This window comes from Lissotriton helveticus, chromosome 10 (genome assembly GCF_964261635.1).
Source record: "Lissotriton helveticus chromosome 10, aLisHel1.1, whole genome shotgun sequence".
NCBI lineage: Eukaryota > Metazoa > Chordata > Amphibia > Caudata > Salamandridae > Lissotriton > Lissotriton helveticus.
The window spans coordinates 1,042,664,749-1,042,686,262 of record NC_136071.1 but is presented as its reverse complement, the minus strand read 5'-3'; the positions used below and the strand labels follow the sequence as shown (position 1 = coordinate 1,042,686,262).

Here is a 21,514-nt window from a genome sequence, read left to right as displayed (position 1 = left end):
TCGTGGGCTGTCTGATGTGCATAAATGCAGTTGTTCCATACCAACGTTTACCATGTTTTGGCCATAAATGTGTCATCTAGTGAATCATGGTCGAAAAGTTATTTCCACGTATTATATTATTAAGACACACATGAATGCATGTAATGAAATACTACCCCCCTCCTTGTTGTGAGCAGGTGAACACCTATTCACATCTGGAGACAACCCTTGATGTCCAGCAGGAGGCTGTGCACCAGAGCCGACCGCTCCCTGGCTACACTATAGTGTGGCTACCAGCTCCAACACCAGGGTTGTCACAAAAACCAGCACAAAAATACCTGTTGCAACAACCGGGGGAGCACCACCTGCTAGCCCCCTAAGATATTGTCATGCACTCAATACCAGTGCCAAACTGGGGAGCAATTCCTGCATCAACCTTAAACCTGGGGAGCACTACTTTACCAATTAGCAAAGACCTAGACTGCTCTATACCATTTATGGTCCAAAATATACTGTTGCTGACCACATGCCCTTGCTGCCTGTGATGCAAGAGCCTATATGAAAACAAAGATGTTCTTTTATTGCAGGCTTCTTGTATACAAATGCCTTCATCATCTGATAGGCAGAGGAGCCACTAGACCCACAGCAAGTTCCAACTGCACAGGGCTATGACCAGAGATGCTAGCCTTCAAAATGTCACAGCCCGTGACTTCTGGCAGAAGCTGCCCCTGGAGGAGGAAAAAGTTAATGTCAATGTGCGACTGGGTATGTGGGGGAAGAAGAAGAAGGTAAAGTCCTGTATTGAAGGATGGAGAAGGTGCCACACACCCAGCAGGGCACGCTCAGTCAATAAATCTTGAAAAAGGACCATATCCGACTGGCTATGGCAGGCAGACTGCTCAGTAGGATATATGAAAAGGTCCGGAGATAGATTCCAGTTCCAACCCACAAGTAAGTATGTATGCACAAGGAGAGTAGGAGTCGGAAGAAGAGGGCAATGAAGTGTGTCTTGTCTGCATTAGGGGTATTTGTGTTGGCCTTAGGACTCTGCAAACATTCTCAGTGCTAAAGTGCTTGAGCTCTCTCCCTAAAAACATGGTAAAAGTGACCTAAATCTGATTGGCATATTTAATTTATATTTAGGTCCTTAGTATATGGTAATATATATATACCCAGGGCCTTTAAATTAAATGCCACTAGTGGGCCTGCAGAGCACATTGTGCCACCCACTGAAGTAGCACTTTAAAACTGTTCTCAAGCCTACCATTGCAACCTGTGGTGCAGTTTTACATTGCCAATCCAACCTGGTAAAGTAAACCTTTTGCCAGGCCTAAACCTTTCTTTTTAATACATATAAGTCACCCCTAAAAAAGGTGTCACATAGCCCATAGGGCAAGCTGCATTGGGTTTAAACAGCGGGACATGTATTTCTAAGTTTTATTTGTCCTAGTAGTGAAAAACTCCTACATTTATACTGCACTACTGTAAGGCCTATCTCTCTCATAGGATAACATTGGGTTCCCTTATTACATTTAAAAAGTGCTACATTTTGATTGGGAACAGGTAGAAATATTGTGCTTGGTCTCAAATTAATCATAATTTAAAATCCTATTTAATAGCAAAGTTGGATTTTAAGTCAATTATGAAAATGCCTCTTCAGGAAAGTTGGCCTTTTCTTGTCCTACTCATTAGGTGACTACTGCAAGTGTCCTGGGTCATATGACCTTTCTGTTAGGCTTTGTTGTGGATATGGCCCCAAGTAATTACCAGTGAAGGAGATTAATTCAAGCATTCGCTCCATCACTTTCTGTAAACTTTTGTGTGTTTGCCTAAGTTGTACTAATATTCTCAGGGGATGGGCAAGAGAACACTGTGTCACTGGAACCAAGGTATGCCTGCCTGATGAGCACTGACCAGGGCCCAACCAGTCCTTTGTTGCTTGTGTTCTGGTTCAGGGAGATCGGGCCCGGCAGTTCAGGCTGGACTGTTTTTATTTGAGCAGGGTCAAGACTGATTTGCATATGGCGGTTCCCAACTGAGGTGGCATGGTGTACAAAAGAGCGATGGACTGGGATGAGAATAGTTCAAGCTCTCTATCCATCAGGTTTTGTATAATTTTGTGTATTTTTCCCAGTCCAGCATGACCAGACGACTGTGAGTGGCTCTTTGTGCTTTTAGGAGCGATACTTACCAAATCTTTTAAAATTGCATATCTGTGGGTCTACTGATTGGATTTGTGCCATCCTAGTGTCCTTTTATTTATTCAATTTTACTCCATTTCTCTAAATTGGTGTAGGATTTTTTAATTGTGTTTTGACATTATTACTGTATGTGTGCTGCTTACAATCTTAACTCAGTACCTCTAAATTAAGCCTGATTGCTTTTGTGGCAATCTACTAGAGGGTTAGACTCAGGTTAATTTAGTAACTTTTGGGGGCTCCACATGACAAGGATTGTGGTTGTGACTTGAAAAGGGTTTACACACCCCTCGAACAAAAACCCAATTTCTTAGACCATTGAAATTCCAAGTGAGCATCAATAGGGACTTGGACATACCCACAATTTGGTCAACGGGCAACAAAAATGGTCCCAGAGCACTGAAAGAAAGGCGAGAAGGAGGATACCTGGTTAGTCTGCCCAAATAAGGAGAACATCTGCTATTGATTGCCCGTGGCCAGAAATTCCTTAGCTGTGGTCATCTATCGGAAATTAGAGACCTCGAACATGAGGCAGGGGACAAGAGAGAATAAGGGATGGAAGAGGGGGTACCAAAGAAACGGTAAAGAGAAGGAAAGGGTAGTTACCTTTTAAGTTGTGAGCTAGTCCTTGCACCATTCATACTGTGTCAACTCGAACCCCAGCCCAAATATCGGGGGTAGTAAGCCCCGGATATTTACGTAAAGTAAAAAATGCTACCTGGGATGCAATCCTGCAGCAGGGAGCCCACCCATCTGGAGCACTGCAGGAGTGGGAGGCAGAAGAAAGAGGCGCAAGAGGGAGGGGGGGGCTTAAGTTTACAAATGTTCCAGTGCAGGCTTGTTCTATAGGTATACCCAAAAGGGAAGAGGGACATGGGAAAGAAATTCATGCAGCAGTCAACCAGAAAGGGGGGATGACAGCTATCACCAAAGCCCACCAAATTGAGGTCAGGTACAGACAACGAAATGGGAAAAGAAGGTGGGGGAGAAGTTCCCTCAATATCCACAACTGAAGAGAGGACAGCATAGCACAGACCAACCTCAAAAAGCAAATATAGATATTACTTTCACCTCGGACCCCTTCAAAACAGCAAGGAAATATCTGGGTCAATCAGATAATCGGTTTTTGAGATGAAATGTCCATCAGTAATGACTTGAGGGGCGATTGAGGCTTGTGCTTGTCCTTGTGAAAAGAGGCCAAACATGGGAACAAGGTGGTGACAATGCTGTCGGAGGGCCAGATATTTCTTACGTTTAATACTGGTGACCGAAGATTAGTCAGCAGAGAAGGAGATGCAAATGCCTTTGAAGAGCAGTGGGTCCTTGAAGCTGTGGGCTGCCTGCAGAATAGCCCCGGAATGTGAATGCCAAAGAGCACAGGCTATGATCGGTCATGGGGAGGCATACTGGGTGGGAGAATGGGTGTGAATTTAAATTACAGAGGGTCTAAGAAGGAAATACCAAGAACTTTTGGAAGCATATCCTGTACAAAGAGTGCCATTTCCTCCTTCTCCGCTCTCACAGATGCAGAAATTATTATGCTGTAACATGTCTTCGAGGTCAGTAACCTTGTGCAGTAGAAAATACATATCCTTATCCCAATCTGGTAGAGGTAGTGTATCTAACATTGCAACTCAGGCCAATGACAATATCGGAAACAATACTAGTCGCATTTTTAATCTTTGTAGTTTTAACTTGCAACAACTGGAAATCTCTTTGTTGAGAAAAGACCTGGGGTTTGTGCCCTCCTCCAAGGTTAACAAGTTCCAAATCCATTTTGTATATGTATTATCTTTTCCATAAAAACAGACTAAAGAGAACTTTTAGTAACTTTATTGATAAGAATATATATATCACAAGCCTACAAAAGCCCTCTAACTTTAATCTGGACTCTTCTGAGGTTGTTACTGAGGCTATATCATTCCAACAAATTATACTACAAGATCTGAAGGTCATGACTGGAAAACAGTTCAAGTACCATCAAAATTTGTCAGCTGCTTAAACGCACAGTTAAATAAATTCAATACAAATTATTAATATGGTAGTCAAGCCCATCAATAAAGGCAAGGTCATTGTGTTGATGTAGAGGATTATATTAACCTTTAAAAAAAAGAGAGTTTCCCATCTGATTATAATGCTAGAAATTATCAACAAAACAGGAACAGATATTTTAAGAAAAATATAGCATTTTCTGACACCTCCTACAACAGTACAGACTTGAAGGGTGAGAGAAATTCTGAGAATGTAAATAGGAATGATTGTAGAGAAGAAACAGCAGGAAGTAGCCGAGATTATCCTGTTTTTTTAGGCCAGCGGAGACAATCTCGCGTGTTCAGGACACAGGGGAGGGGGACGTCCAGGCAATCATCAGAAGGAAGGCATCATGAGGCGTCCATATATGAGAACACGCAGCCACAAGGACTGGGAATAGAGACAATCAATCAAAAAGCCCCTATCATAAACCTATCTGATAAAACACTGACGAATGAGGAGATCTCAGTTTTAGAAAAAGGTTTAGGATTTGCTCCTAGTACACAAGGGTGCAGATTCACTATAGAAAAAGATGACCGTGACCTTTTTAGAAAAATTAGGATCAAAAGATTTTTTGAAGATAAGGAAAGTAGAATACCTAGCAACAGATCAGGCCTCAAACCTCCATCCACTTGGACTCCCACCATAGGTCTTGTGGGACAGGAGATTGATACTTTTGAAAAAGGTATAACCAATGGTTTTAAAAAAACTTTTTGATGAAAAAATATGGACAGGAAACAATCTATCCAAGAAAGAGAGGGAAGCACTCATGAATCTATCTAGATGCGAGGAGATTACAATCAAACCTGGAGACAAAGGAGGCAGTATCGTTGTTTTAAATACATCCAATTATAATAGTAGAATGTTGGCTCTTCTAGACAATAAATCACACTATAGGAAATCTTGCAGTGAGGAGTGGAATAAACTCCCAAAATAAATTGAGGATTTAGTGAATCATGCAAAAGAGGATGGTATTATTTGCGAGGAGGAGTATAGATTTCTGAAAAATGAATATCCGAGGGTTCCGGCCCTTTATGGGTTGCCTAAGGTACATAAGAACATGGATGACCCACCCATGCGCCCCATAGTTTCAGGGATAGATTCACTTACAGAGCCTCTAAGCAAATATGTGGACCACTTTATATGCCCACTAGTGGAACAACTACCGTCGTATATTAAAGATACGACGGACATGATATCAAAAGTGGAAGGTACTGATTTTAATGAAAATTGTCAATGGTTGGTGGGCTTAGATGTAGAATCTTTGTACACAAATATACCACAGCAAGATACTGTCACAATGATGATTGAGATTCCAAGCAATGATGATGGTGATTTATCTGCGGAGAATACTTTCATTATTGAATGCATTGAAATAATTTTTAAAAATAACCCTGTTCCTTTTTAAAAAAGACTGGTATTGCCAGACTAAGGGCACCAGCATGGGAGCCACATGTGCTCCCAGTCTGGCATGCCTCTATGTAGGTAAATTTGAAGAGCGGCACATTTATAATGAGATGAGCCCCTTCTATGAGAACATAAAGCGATGGTCTAGATTCATAGACGATGTGTTCTTTATTTGGGAGGGAGACGAACAAGATCTGAATAGCTTTTTAGCGTGGTTGAACTGTGGTGATCCGAACCTTAAATTTACAGCAAGCAGAAGTCAAGTGGCAGTTGACTTTCTGGATATTAAGATTATGGCAAAGGAGGGCAAACTTTGAGTGGATCTATACGTCAAACCATCTGACAGGAATACACTTTTGCACCATACTAGTTACCACCCAAAATGCCAGAAGGATGGTGTTCCTTTTAGTCAGTTTTTAAGAATCAGGCACAATTGTAGTGATAGACAAAGCTTTGAGATTCATGCAGAATCCTTGAGACAAAAACTTGCACAAAGAGGCTATCCTAAGAGACTAATAAAAGAGGAATACAAAAGGGCGAAATATTTTAATAGAGATAGTTATTTGAACCTAAGGATAGGAGCAACCAGGAAGCACAGGGCATTGTTATGGTGTCTAACTGTAACGGAATGAGTTATAAATTGAAAAATCTGATCAATAAACACTGGTCGATACTAAATAAATCCGGTACTATTCCTCTAAAGAAACCCATCTATGCATATAGGCATAATAAGACGATCAGAAACCATTTGGTTCAAACATAGGGAGAGTCTAGGGAATGTCTCCAAAAAAGCATTATAAATGGAAATACTATAAAAGGGAACTTACCCTGTGGCAATTGTACCCATTGTAAGAGTATCGTAAAATCAGAGAGGGTAGAATTGAATGGAATCACACATTATATGAAGGAACATGTAAATTGTAGGACTGCAAATGTAATATATCTAATTATCTGCCCCTGCTCCAAGGGATACGTAGGAGAAACAGGGCGCGAAATGCGCCTGCGATTAACTGAACACCGATCAGCCCTGAAAAACCATAAGAAAAACGCACCCCTTGTAGAACATTGGACCTTAAACAAATATAGAATAGAAGATCTAAAATGGTTCATTCTAGAAAAGATTAAAATATCACAACGTGGTGGTGACATGGAGAAAAAGCGCAAACAAAGAGAACAGGTCTTTATGTCTAAATTTTAAAACATACCACCAAGGATTGAACAGTAGGGAGGAGTGGGAAAGAATGATCAAATAAGAATATATACTGAGATAACTGTATATTGAAATGTTTGTGCGAAAAGACATCTGTACAATGTATAACCCCTCTGAGTTAATCCCCAGCGATGTGTTAGAGTAAAGAGATATAAAATGTTTCCTTATTCTTAATGATTGCTGGTATATAAATATATGTTAGCAATGAATATTTCTCATAAAGCATAAATGTGAAGTTTATATATGAATATATATGAACTTTTTTATGAAGAAAGACATTGTCAAAAGGTTCGCATGATGCATGTTTTAACGTATAAGAACACTTTAAGATGAATATATAGCTCATTAATAATACTCATATATGAATATATAGTCCATTGCAAAGCTTTAAAATAGAACCTATATGGATAAGTGTATTGTCTCTTTACAAAATTGTATAATGTGTATAAAGTACCCAAACTCGGGAATGTTGTAAATTGTGTAAGAAATAACTACTCTATGCAACTGATTTGATGAATTAGTTCCAATGATTAACAGAATAATTACAATATCTAAAAATATTTTTTAGAAAAGAGTTGGAAAGGTAATGACTAAAAAGCGGAACTATATTAGCAAAAGCGATTACTAAATTCCCCTCGAGAAAACTCTTAGAGTGCAGAAGTACCGGAGTTAAACAGGCTCGGAAATACAAAAATGGCGGGCACAATGCAGCATACATAAACGTTCTGCGCCGGTCCCAGAGGTGTTTAAGTCATGTGATGCGGAAGCATCACGATAAATTTACGAACGTAGAACTAAAAACGGGGAGGATCAATTTACCCGGTAGGAGGTTACCTAATTATGCCAATTAAACAATTTAAAGATGTGGTGTGGGGTATATAAGGGCGTAGTCAAATTGCCACAGTTACGCCAAAATCAAGGGGCAGGAAACAGCAGACGATCGTTGGAATCGCGAGGTAAGCGAATAGACTTACACTCGGGAGGGTAGAAGTCGAGTCAATGGTCTAGGTCGCACATATTTAAGGACTAAACTGGGATTATGTTTTTCTAACTTGAGAAGTCAGTCAAAATTTTGCGAGCTCATTTAACGTGGGGAGCAGAATAATTTAAAATAGATGTGCAAGGGCTCTTATATATGACTGGACCAAGATTAGTTACTCTGAAGTACCCGGAAAAAATACACGATAAATTAATTGCGCGTTGGGCACTTATGATAATCAGAATAAAAAGAGACATTCCAGTCTGAGTAATGACCGCTACAATAACAGTGAACGCGACAACACGTACATTTTGTAGCATGGAGTTTAGTACAGAATCTTTTGAGACGTTAGTCGTTTCAATGAACTAAACTAAATAAAGATATGAAATGTACTGATAAAATGACTTTATCACCGCAGGTGCCTAAACAACTCACGCAACCCATACATAGAGCGGGCACTAAAAGGATGCAGGTGTAAATTTAAAAAAAACACCGAAGCACATAATAGGTTGGAACAGGATTAGGAGAAGGAATACACCGCCCTGTGAAAGAAAGAAACAAAAGAGATATAACAACTTCGCCTCTATTTAAGTAAGTGAACAACTGGCTATATGGGCAATGATTAGTTGGTGAGACAATGATGACTGACATCGAGCCAAAACTAAGTCCCTGTTTATATAATTTTATAAACACAGGAGGAGGTCTGTCTGAACCCCTGAAAGAAGAACCATAAGTCTATCATTGGTCAACTGTCAAATAAGTGAGAGAATAAAAGTTTAATGTAAGATTTTCTTGACCTAGACAGTATACTCACACAGTTTAAATAGTTGTAGAGAACTCATATAAAATCATAAAATATTAATTGTATGCATTTGTTTGCAGATTGTTGTTTATTAATCCGTCCTGAAGAAGGTGTTGATAGAATTTGAACAAGACACCGAAACGCGTCGACATAAGGACTTCTTTTTAACTATTGTTGTTTTATTTGTTTTTAAACCTGTATTCCGTACTGATTAATATGTAAGAAATAGTGATTTATTATAATGGAAACATTGTGAAAATTAAATGTACTTTTTGATACCTTGCATATAAAAAATTGTGAATTCAGGCACTAAGCCTGTTTTTAAGGATAATAAAATCAAGACAAATACATTTTTATGTGGTATTGTGAAATTTTATATGTATAGCTTTCTACTTAAACTGTCTGAGAAGGTCTCGAATATAGTTGGATTGAGCAACACAGAAAGGAATTCTCTTTGGTTTTTGCAAGGATTATATTAAATCATATAATGATGGATCACCATTATGTATAACTTATTACAGATGCAAAAAGAAAAATTGACGAACAGAATGCAGAACAATGTCATACATTCACACCTGTACAGAGATATGTGCGTAAATCCATCAATTTTATGGTCACCATGCCATTCCAGGTTGGACCCAGCCATATGCAAATCAGTCTTGACCCTGCGCCCAATGGGAACAGTCCAGCTCGAACTGCCAGGCCAGGTCCTCCATGGACTCGAAAGAAGCATCCTAGGACCGGTTTCCGGGTTTCACCCCTCATCAGCCAGGATAGCTGGACTTCAGTGGCATGGAGAGCACGGGACCCATGTCTGCCATACTCGTCCCACTCGGGGTACCAAATGCAAAAAGAACAATTGATGGACAGAATGCAGAACAAAGTCATACATTCACCCCAGTAGAGAGATGTGGGACTAAATCCATCTTTTTTTTGCTCACCATGCAATTCCAGTTTGGACCTCGACATATGCAAATCATTCTTGAACGTGCGCCCAATGGGAACAGTCCAGCCCGAACTGCCAGGCCAGGTCCTCCCTGGACTGGAAACAAGCATCATAGGACCGGTTTCAGGGTTTTACCCCTCATCAGCCAGGATAACTTGACTCCAGTGGCATGGAGAGCACAGGACCCACATTAAGACTGATATGCATATGGCTGGGTCCAAACTGGGGTGGTGTGGTGAGCAAAATAATGATGGATTAAACCCAGATCCTTGTGACAGGGGTGAATGTTTGCATTGTCCAGCATTCTGTCCATCAATTGTTTCTTTTGCATAACTTATTACAGTCCGTAGTGATGACGTGCAAGCTACTGTCAATGAGTGAGGATTGAAAGATAAGATGGTGGCTCTCCACAAGAGTGTTCTGGCTCTTGAACAAACCTGTCCTGTTATTCATGAATATGGATTGCCAAAAAAAACACAATGTTGGCCAATAGCATTCTGTATTAATTGTATTTTGAAACCAGTGTCTAAATATGTGGTCTTCTATGACTATTACAACTTGCATAAAGGACACAAGTTCTATTATCAACCTAATTGAAGAGAGTCCACAGGATTGCTAGTGACTTTAGATGTTGAGTCTCTTTTTATCAAAGTCCCCAACAGATGATTCTTAGGAGATATGTACAATGAAGTGGCGGAGTGTGTTGTTAGCCTCCTGGGCTTAACTACATGCTCCGCCATTTTGGAAATGCAAGGCTGCACCATATTTACAAGAATGTGCTGCAGCCTTGTTTTTTCCCCTGCGATAGCGCTAAGTTTAACAACTTAGCGCCAACACAGGCACCCTTGCACCAGAGTACAAGGATGTCTGCGTGCAGGGGAGGATTTGTTATGTGTAGGAAGGTGTCCCTTCCTACACATAAACAATCCTTGAATGTCATTTTGTAGCTTTCAAGTGTGCTGCTCCATGTAGCACACATGAAAGTTACAAAATGGTATTTTTTAAAAAGGTTTGTTTATTTCTCTTCATTTCGCCAACTTAAGACCAGGATTTTCCAGCTCTTAATTTTGGCACTACCACCTATGTACACCACTCTTGTACATAGAGGGCAGCATCAAATACAATGGGTGTTGCGGTGGAATGCGCACCGCAACAGCCACTGAACGCCCCTTTCACGCTAAACATAGCGCAAAAGCGTGCCTTATGTACAAGGCAGAGTTAAGTTATGTTAAATGGCTTAACGCTGCTTTATACATAAGGCAAGTCCCCTATTGCCACAAAGTGACATTCCCGTGGCGAAAGGGGCTTGTACATTAGCCCCTTAGAGTGGTAAAGAAGACTTTAAAATGGATGTATCACCAATTAAACCTGCCTAGTGTGGATATCACTACATTAGCAGAGAAGAGCTTCACAGAAAAATAAAATCAGTTTCAGGATGTTTCTCAACTTCAAAAACATGTATCTAGTGTGGGAGCAATGTTTGTGCCAAGTTTTGTAATTCTCTATTATGATGATATATTCTCAGTGAAGTGGCACCATATTTTTTCAGTTTTCAGTTTGATGATGTGGCGCTGCTACAATGATATCTTCTTAACTTGGCAAGGAAATAAAATTGAAGTTCCCAAGTTGTTGATTGCCTCAATCATTGTGATGTTAATTTGAAATTTGCTGTCCATTTTGATAGAAAACAGATGAATGGCTAAACACAGTTTAAGGCAAATTATACACCGATTTGTTTCCGAAACATTCAGCCAGAAACTCTTACACTTTAGTAGTGATCACCCTTCCAGCCAATTGCTGTGCCTTAGTGGCAGCTGCACATTTTGAAATGGTTATGAGGTGCAAAGAAACAATCTTCCATTGAAAGCTCCGAGATGGACTATCTGAAACAATTTGTTAAGCATGCTAAGGAAAGGGCTAACTTCTATGACTGTGAAGCTCTGCTGAATGAGAAATAGGAAAGTAAAAAGGATGATGAGAGGAAAGTATTCAAATCTACTTGGAACGTTGCAAGTATAGTTGAGGCTAATCTCATTAGACATACAACCATCAAGCGAGGGAGCTTGCTATGAGGGCTTATCCAAATTCTGGTAATTTCTATAAATCTCACATTGCTCTCTGTATCTATTTCCCTCAAAGAAAAAAAGATTTATTTTAGAAATCATTGTGGCTTACTTCATTGAGTCCTTGTGCAGGAAGGGCTCAACCTCAACTAAGGGAGCGTTTTTGATATTGTTCTAATCAGTTCTACGTGATGGGTGGTTAAAATGGACTACTAGAAAACCATCATTTCTAAACGAAGTTATTAATAGGAGAAGTGTGCAAAATTAAAAACATAGGAAAATGCCTGGAGTAATGCATCAGTGTCTACATGTTATGGCTGATTGTATATGCTCATGCGGGTCACATGGTCTTCATCAGGACCAAAAAGATCTCAGTAGCAGACAGAGGGAAGGACATGGCATGATCTCATTTTTGATATTTCCTATGTATCCTCAGGACACAAGGTGCGCTAAAAAAAGCGCACAATAGTATAACTGAGGGAAATAAAGCATATTAATGCTCAATGATGAGAACAATATCTTTCTGTTTGCTATCTGCTCTATTTTATTACTAGAATAGCATGTTTCCAACAGATTTGAAGTCACCCTGATAATTATTATGAGCACTCTTACGTAATGTTCCTGGAGAATGAAATCATAGGGGAACCATCCTTTATTTTCAGTTGCCTAATTCTTGGCTTTGGCACATGCCAAATAAGGAGTGATACAAGACACTGGTTGAGCTCAGACTCCCGAATGTATTGTGAATTTGAAGTAAAGCATTCATTCCCCCCCTCAAATAGTTAGTAAAGCGGTGATATGACTTGCTTATTAGGAGTTCCCTCTTAAAAGAGTTGGCCTACGTGAGGAAACATCAATGGATCCTTGATGCAGAAATGCTGCACTTAGAAAAAATAATATTAAAGTTGTTGATATGCCCAGAAGGTGAGGGAGGGGCAGGGGATTCAAGGGCACCAGCTAAGGTCACAGGCTCCAGATCCAGTGGTTATTATTTTACATCCTGACATAATACCCAACCTGTGACAAGAATGTCCTTTAAATAACGCTAATAGGTGAACCATACTGGAGATGGGGGAAGTGTGGTGTGTGAACACTTCTTAGCTCAAACCAAATCCAAAGGGGATTTGCTGCATCTCTAACTGCTGAAAAATATATGCCAACAAATCCAAAGAAAGCTAGGATGAGTGCCTTCTAGACTTGAAACCTGCATTATTATGATAAATATTATTCATTATGATTTCCTTAAACAATGCTACACCTTGGTGACGATCAAGTAATATTTTTTTCATGGAGCAGGAAAATGATGAGATGTTCTCATGTGTGTCTCAATTTGATTATCGTGCCCTCTATCGCTCTGGAGGACAGGTTCTTGATCTATCCCCAAAGATAGAAAAGGCCCTTGCTTGCAAATAAACCTTGAAACATACGTCTCTGAGAAACTACTGAGTCACAGATTTAAAATTCGGTATCCTATTATATTGCACCATTATACTTGGAGCGAATGGGAACTTCACATGTCAGTACCTGGTGCTGTTTTCAGACCTCATCAAATACTTCACTGCAGCAGACAGAATGTATGTCGTTACAACGCATGCTTTTTCCACGCATGCCTTTACAATGCAGGTCTTACAAAGCAAGTCGTTACAACGACTTGCGTTGGGGGGCGCTGGATAGTTGAATAGTCTAATTTAGTATTCCAACTACAGTCCTCGTGGATAGTAGGGAAGGTTTTGGATAGTAAATTAAACTATTCCCTATCCTACAGTGCCCTCCAGTGCAAGTCGCTGTAACGACTTGCGTTGTAATACCTGCGTTGTGAAGGTACTGCGTGGTAAAAGTTTTGTTGTAAAGGATGTTTCCCCAGCAGACATCTTGAAGCATCTGAGCTTTTATTTTAGAAGTGGGTGAAGTCTATGTCTGGTAGTCTAGAATGAACTAAACAATGGGTACAAACAACAGGGCCGCTAAGATGTTGGACTGGCCAACACAAACCAATATTACATAAACGATGTTATAACAACACAAGACAGCTTGCTTCTTACTCGGGTCCTCTGTGTGTAACTGCCATTAAAGAGATGGCTCAGCTCTTAGTTTGTAGATTTCAGATCTGTTAACATGGCCAGTGTGCACCTGTAAACTACTTAATGTACTAAGTTGCAAATTGTATAATTGCACAGTTTTCTACTGACAAGCATGCTGTTTCTTAACCCTTTCACAGCGGCGGAAATTCCGCCGCGGTGCGGGTGATTTATAGCCTGGGTGTGGTTCGGACGGCCCCCGGCCGTCCTCCGCACACGCCCACCATTACGTCGGCCGGCTGCTGGCCGGCCGACGCACGCAAGGGGTTAAAGAAGGATATGAGAGCCTCAGAACTCTTAGTACTGCAATCAGAAAAAATGCCTGAATGAAAGTTACCCTAATGAAAAGACATATTTACATCTGCAATCAACGAATTATCTGTGGACATACACCTTGCCCAGAACTGTGTTAGTTTGCCACCATGCAGTTGACAGAGCTGTACAAGAAGGGAAGAGTGCACCATCTTAAGGCTCAGAGTCACATACACAAGGGGATTTTGTTCTGCCACTTCTCCGTGTGCCATCACTAGCATCAGGGCTTTAAGTGTCCGGGTCCTGCTGGTGCTCAGCACTGGCAGTTCTAAACAAGCATTTACAATGCAATGCAATCGGTCTCGCCTTTGGGACCTTATATGTATTTAGCTATGCAGCACATTAGCCTGGGTGCTGAAACATCTACTGTTCTTTAACATGGGAAATTAAGCACCAAACTGCGTGACATGCAAGGTATGGAAACACATGGAGAGGAAAATTGCCTTTCAGCAGGTAATGGCATAGTCCAAAGCTCTGTTTGTAATATAAAATCAGGGCCTTCAGTGGTCATAGCACTGAAAATACAAGATTTAAAAAAAATCTTGTATACCAGTGGTCGTGGAAGACAATTACTATGGACTGGAATCTAGAGAATTCTAAAGTGATTCTGGTATTTGAATGACCTCTGCTGGTTGTTTTCTATCAAGAAAGTTAAATAGAGGCAGTTACCAGAATTTTTTTTTAAAAAGAAAGTCCCTCAGCCAAAAGCAATTCTGGTATTTGACTGACCTCTATCAGAGGCAGTTGAACAGGAAAGAAAGTCCCTAAGCGGAAGCAGACAAGTCCTAGGGCTGATCTCCAGAGCCCACATAGTACATACACATATAAGTATATACTAAAGTATATGCAAGAGCTCTTGAATGCTCAACCTAAAAAGCAGGTGCGGAGATGGGTCCCTATCGGGCTTTCCATTTTTTTCCTCACCCTCTGGGTGAAAAAAAAAGTATTGCAACTCTGCAGCAGTAACACCCTTCAATGCTTTTGAGGTAAGTTCGAAGAGACTCGTTATAGTTCTTTCAGTCTCATCATTTCAGAATGGAAGCATTTGCAAAATCATACACAATGAAGCCATAGCTGTTCCCTATTTATCTTATGCAACTAACAACATTGGCAAAGCCAATAGTCCTGGCTTGTTGTAGGTGTAATGTTACGTATTGTATTACATGTCTGGATGCAATGATAGAAGCAGCAAAATCCCAGACGTGCGTCCTGCTATGCTGAGGATAGATTTCTATCTTAAGTGTTTTTAAGTCACGCCCTAATTAATTGGCCCACGCCCCTCTGAGAGACCTCCCACAGTTTTTTCATTCCACTTAAAGCCCTGACTAGCATTCATCTGGCTAGTTATTTCCCATGCTAAAAACAAATGCAAAATAAGCTATACAAAAAAGTAGGCATAGCGGAAGTAGCACTGTCTTACCCAAGCCAATGAAAAATCTAACTATAGATATTTTACATTTTCTTTCATAAATTAATGTGTTATTTTCAGTCTGCTCTACAAAGACCTCCTTCATCATCTGACTGTCCTTTCACAATGCAGTGGGAGCTCAATACGAAACCTTCTGAATGGCTCTTGTCAGCGGGCTGCACATTTACACATGATGAAGGAATCATTAAGTATAATAAAATTTGAAACACGTTACACCATTTAATAATCTACCCCAATAGCACTGCGAACTCTAATTGGTTATGCTCGAAATCTACATGTAGAGACATAATGCAGAATTGGGATTTTTTTTTAAAAAGCGTATTAGAACGTTGGATTTCATCTATACAACTGCAAACAGGAGCAGTAAAATATTTGCATACATTTTAAGTACAATAAAATAAACAAGCTGCTAGTGTTGCTGGATTATCATGCATGCAACTTTCTGGTATGAAGTTACCCGTCACAATGAAGTGCATTCCATGTATTCAAGTACAAACAAAAACAAAAATAGAATGATATTTACTGTTCTAAGAAAAATATTCTATGACGCTGAGAGCTGCATGGTCGTTGCAGATCATGGCACTTCACTAAACATTTTTGACTGTTACATATCCCCAGTGGTATGTATAGCAGTGCTTGGTTGAAATTCTTTTAGCACTGAATTATGAAAGCAGATTTTGGAGGTGGTAGTGTGGGGCAATAACATTTGTGCATATGTGTTGTGTTGCATTTTGTTGTGCTGGTAATGTATAGTAATGTTTTAATTGCTGTTGTGTTTTGTGTCACAATATGGGCTTGCATTATTTTTGTGTTGTAATGTTGTGTTAATGTGTTTGAGTTGCATTCTCTTCTAACTATTTTGTTATATTGTGCTTTGTTAAGTTTTAGTTGTGTTGGTATTCTGTTTAGTTGTTTGCTACTTTCTTTTGTTCTGTTTTGCTGTGCAATTCTTTTAAATATCTTCACAACAGGTGCTTCATCATTTCCAACCAAAATCAGTAGACTTTCAAATTTACTGTGACTAACAGCCATTTAATACCGTCTATGACTAAAATAGCTTAATCCAGCTATTCAAATATTTAAGACACCAACCAGTTCAAATGTGCAGCAGAGACCTGTCTTAAATCAGCTCTGTTAGTCTCACTTTCTGTGATAGGGACCAATGAGTTCGATTACAAGCAACGGCGACTCAGCATTTCATCGGTATAAGGTTGAGTACCATTAAATAAGTGACAGCAGCAGCATTTTATACAAATCACCGTAAAAGGTAAAATCTGTGTAACACAGACCCACTAAGAATTGAAGTATTAATACGTACTAAGCATATAAGTAGTTTTATATCGCCTTAGAACGAACGATACAAAGACAAATCCTAAAAGTTCAGTTTCTGCTCTGGTTATCAAAGGCATAGCTGTCAATAGTGCAGAAGGTGCAGGTGCACCGGACCTGAAAGTTCTAATGGGCTCTCTGAACTCCAGTTAAGACTGTAATTTAATACCCGAGCAGAGTACTGGAAGAGAGGGGCACACTTTCATGGTTGCACCAGAGCCCTCTAATGCCTCACTAAGCCACTGCTTGTTGTCGATAATCCTTGGTATGTTATAACTCTCGCGCTCGTTAAATCCAACTCCGAAGTGCACGTTTTTAACTACAAGTAGCATTTAACGCGTACCTCATCGAACGTTTCATGAGTTGCTTTCCCTTAACATTCTGTGATTCATTCGCGGGTATTGGACGAGCCAAGTCCACTGTGTATTTAATGTAAATTGTTGTATTTACACAATTTGTCAAAGTACGTACCTGCGGTTGCACATTCTGGGGTGAACGTGATATCATCTAAGGCGATGTATGCTGCGTCGTCTTTGCCCACTTCAACATCAAATGCCACTCGAAAAGGACTGTTACTTGAGACGATCAGATTTGCGTAAATCCATTCTGTTCCGTAGACCCCATTTACTGACCACATTAGAAGGTTCAGTCCATACTCTTCTACAGTGTATACCTATGAATAGAAGCGCAGACAATTTTGTTATTACTTATCCAAAGATAATGATTCTTGTGACAGTCATAATCCATTTATAATAATGTTATCTATTTGTAATTTTCAAAACATTTTCAGACTAAAATCGGCATCGTGGAAAAAAGCTAATTCCTAATATTCCGTTTGTCTCTCATGTATTGCCTTTTGTCTGTGTCATGTGGCTTATCTTTCCCTAACACTACTCACACTTAATGAACCACTGGCCCATGTTATGTCATGTAGATTTGCACAGCTCTGCTTATCACCTGGTAGGGTATCCAGATGCTGGAGCAGGCGTCTTGGTATAGAACTAAGGGTGTATTCAGTCAGCCTCTGAGAACTAGTTGAAGAACAGGTCTTCAGCTTTTTGCGGAATTCAAGAACCGAAGAGTCCCTGATATGTAGAAAGAGGTCATTCCAGATTTAGGTCGCAATGTAAGGCAATGCCAGACCTCCTGTTCTACGTTTGTGGATATGGGGGATGTGTGCGAATTAAAGTGAGGCTGAGCGCAGGTGTCTGGTGGATTGGTGGAAGCAAAGGTGGTTGTTAAGGTATTTATGGTCCTATTTTGTCCAGTGCGCCTTGCCTGCGTGTATAATGAATTTGAATTGGCAACATTTACGCATGGGGAGTCAGTGGAGCTCTCTGAGAATTGGTGTGATGTGGGTGCACTGTGGAGGTCTGGGATGGGTCTTGCTACAGCATTCTGGATGGTCTGGAGTCTATGGAGGAGGTGGTTGGGGATACTAGTTACCTTGATCTCACGTAGGCACATAATATAAGTGGACTATTGGCTAGAAAACTGGAATGCTGTGGACACTTCTAAAACAAATCAAAAGGGAGAATGTTTATATAACTCACTAGTAGAAAACATCTTGTTATGCCTTTCACAGTTTAATAGGAGACCACATATAGAAGAGGCTCCCTTTCAAAACACAGTTATCAAATCCACATCCCTACCAAGGCCAGAATATGTTTGAGCTTAGTGCAGTAATTTATAAATGGATACAAAAGGATAGTTATAAGATCATCACTGCATTTACAGGTTTAAAAATTGCACAACATCTCATATATATTGAAGTGAATCAGAATGGAAGTTTGTGTGAAGAGATGTCACAGTCCTGATAACGTAGTCCTCACACGGCGACAGTGAAGTACCAACAAGAATAAACTCGATTTTCCAACAGGGGACCTGTGGTTAGTTCTTGTTCGTTTCCCCTCAATAGCAAAAGGAACCTTGAGAGAGAGGTACCTGCTTGTTTATAACTAAGTCAATTAAGCACCATTACAACAACAAAAATAAAGGAACTACAGGTCTCAAAAGTTCTATTATTAAGAATAAAAACAAATACAAAAACTAAGGCCCACATGCATCAAGGTCAGGATTTGCGGATCCTAAATAGTGAATTTTAAGAAATTGCTATTTAGGATTTGCAAATCCCTATGCATGTAGGAATCGCAAACAAAATTGTGATTCCTACCAATTCCTAAATTGCAATTCGCAAATTGCGAGTCACAAATAAGGCATGCAATTTCATGGTTGAAAGGGTGCCAAAAGAACACCCTGTTGCACCCCTGAATGTTGAGATGTTATCACATGTTGCGCACATACATGCCCCAAGGGCATGTGTGTGTAACATAACACTTTGAAAAATACACTTTAGTGCATTTTTCATCAACGTTTTTGCAAATAACCATCAAGTTGAAATTGATGGTAATTTGCGATCCCTAATTGCGAATTCGCAATTTGGAATTACATCATGCATTGCATTTAGGAAATCGCAATTTGCGATTCCCTAAATGCATTTGCAATTTAAGTAATCGCAAATTTTGCGATTACTTAAATTGGAAATTTGCATTTGGGTTGGTGCATTCCAAATGCAAAAATACTGGTCGCAAAGGGGCAAATTCAGCGAATCTGCCCTTTTGCGATCAGTATTTTCGTTGATGCATTTGCCCCTAAGTCCCTAAAAAATGAGAAAACTACAGCTGAAAGTGGAAAAAAACAATGCCTAGGGGAGTAATTATAACTGATCCAGTTTGGCTACAAATTAGTTAAATATGAAAGTGAAAGGTTCAAAACAACACTGAAGTATGCAGGGTGTGTGCAATACTTTCCTAATCATTTTTAGTAGGGTACTGGAATGGACAGAAGGAAAAAAGCAACAGTAACAGTTTTCTCGAAAATGTCCACTAGTGAAGCAGTACACCACGTTTTTGATTGGTGCTATATTATGTTCTTGGTGGTAAGTTAAGGCAATGCTTGGCTCAAACACCTTTTATGACCCTAAATTGAAGGCAGGATTCCGTTGATGGTATTGCATTTCAAGAATGTTTGTGCATATATGATGCATGGTATTTTGTTGTGGTGGTGATGTGTTCCTTTGTTTTTGTGTTGAACTATTACAATGTGATGTGTTGTATTGTGATTGTTTTGCTGCATTCTCTGTTTTTACAGTTTTATGGTGTTGTGCTTTGCCATGTTTAAATTGGGTTCTTATATTGCTATGTCCCATTATATTATGTTCTGTTGTTTATTTTACAAATGTCAACTAATTCTGCTACATATTCTGGTCAATAGAAACACGTTCCTCTAAAGATCCACTATCAAGCAACCGTTTATAATTGTCTAAGTTAGCAAAAAAGCACTGCCTTAACTATTCGAGACACCACTCAGCTCAAAACTGTGATAGACATTGTACCTTAAATTAGCACTTGCATTGCTAACTTTATGTAATAAAGAGAATTCACTGAAATGTGTCAGATTTCACAAAGACTGGTGGGCTGGAGTTGTCAGTTACAGTGATTCTTATGTGACTTTTAATTTGTTGCTATTCCAGAATATCCAGCATGTAAGCTAGAAAAAGTAAAACAAATATGTATGTTGAAACTTCTAAAAATCTTTAGAGGCAATTGAAAAGGGATTTCTAATTTGGGAACATTTAACATAACAATGACCACCACAAGAAGTGAACAATTATTTCAGGAGAAATATACCTTTTTGAACAAGAGGTGATGCAGCCAGTGGGGTCTCCCAGGGTATTTGTAGCACATGCAAGGACACAAGAGCTACATTTGCCTATGTGGTATAGATATTAAGACACATTCCCATAGTTCAAAACATTTTAACTGGAAGGGAACATATGCCCCATAAAGGATTATTAATTGTTTACTAGTTATTATCATTTGACAGGTCTCAGCATTTGTTGTCACAAAAAGGATCTACTGGGAGTTTTTACATGCCAGCGATGCATTACTCCCTACTCAGTACCAAACTACAAAAGAAATGCATCAAGCCTACGGGACCAGTCACATTAGATAGCTTCACAATTTCAAAAAGTGTCTTCGCCCACCCCTAGGTGGCATGCTTCATCATATGGTTCCTCCTTACACCACTTCCCAGAGGTCGGTGGTGAGAGCTACAACTCCCACTCAGGAAAGAGCTCTTATGGTCATACTTTTATAGTACGGTCCTACCTGAGCTCTCAGGGTGTGGGTGGGTGCGGCAGAGTGTAGTGATGTGGTGCAAAGTTTAAAAATACCTCTCGGTTTAATGAGTCCCAACTTTATTATATGACCCCAAGAGTATATTAAAATATAAGGGTGATATGACTTCAACCCAGTAGAAAAAGGCTTGACATGCTTCTGCCAGTCCAACACCCTACTATGAGGAGTATGGCTTTTTTCAGGACCAAAATCTGCTCTTTGAACAATCTGCAACAGAAGTCTTGCTATTTAAAATAGTCATCATAGAAAAGTAAATGATAAAACCAGTGTGCCACACTGAACGTGGGTCTAGTCACTGTTGTTGTCAAGTGTTCTGCTTTAACTAAAAATTTCTCAGACATAGAGAGCACAGGACCTTCTAAGTCCACTGTTAGTCCAAACAAGCCTATCTGTTGTGAGGAGGTCCTATGACGAAGCATGAAATCTAATGGTGGGAGATGGTTTTCTTCCTTAAAATAAAGATTTCTCTTAAAGCAAGAGACGTTTTGACTAGCAACCTAGAGACCTATCCCATGTGACTGGTCCTGTGGACTTGATGCATTTATTTTGTGT

The 21,514-nt window shown here is 39.7% G+C and overlaps 1 protein-coding gene across 1 annotated transcript in view; it reads right to left on the bottom strand.

Annotated features, from left to right (window-relative positions):
* Window positions 1-21,514, bottom strand: part of MALRD1 (MAM and LDL receptor class A domain containing 1) — a 2,679,189-nt gene that overhangs the window by 886,282 nt on the left and 1,771,393 nt on the right. The window contains exon 28 of the mRNA XM_078663745.1: window positions 17,235-17,436. Within this exon, the coding sequence (XP_078519871.1) occupies window positions 17,235-17,436 (202 nt within the window). The remainder of the gene's footprint in view (window positions 1-17,234; window positions 17,437-21,514) is intronic.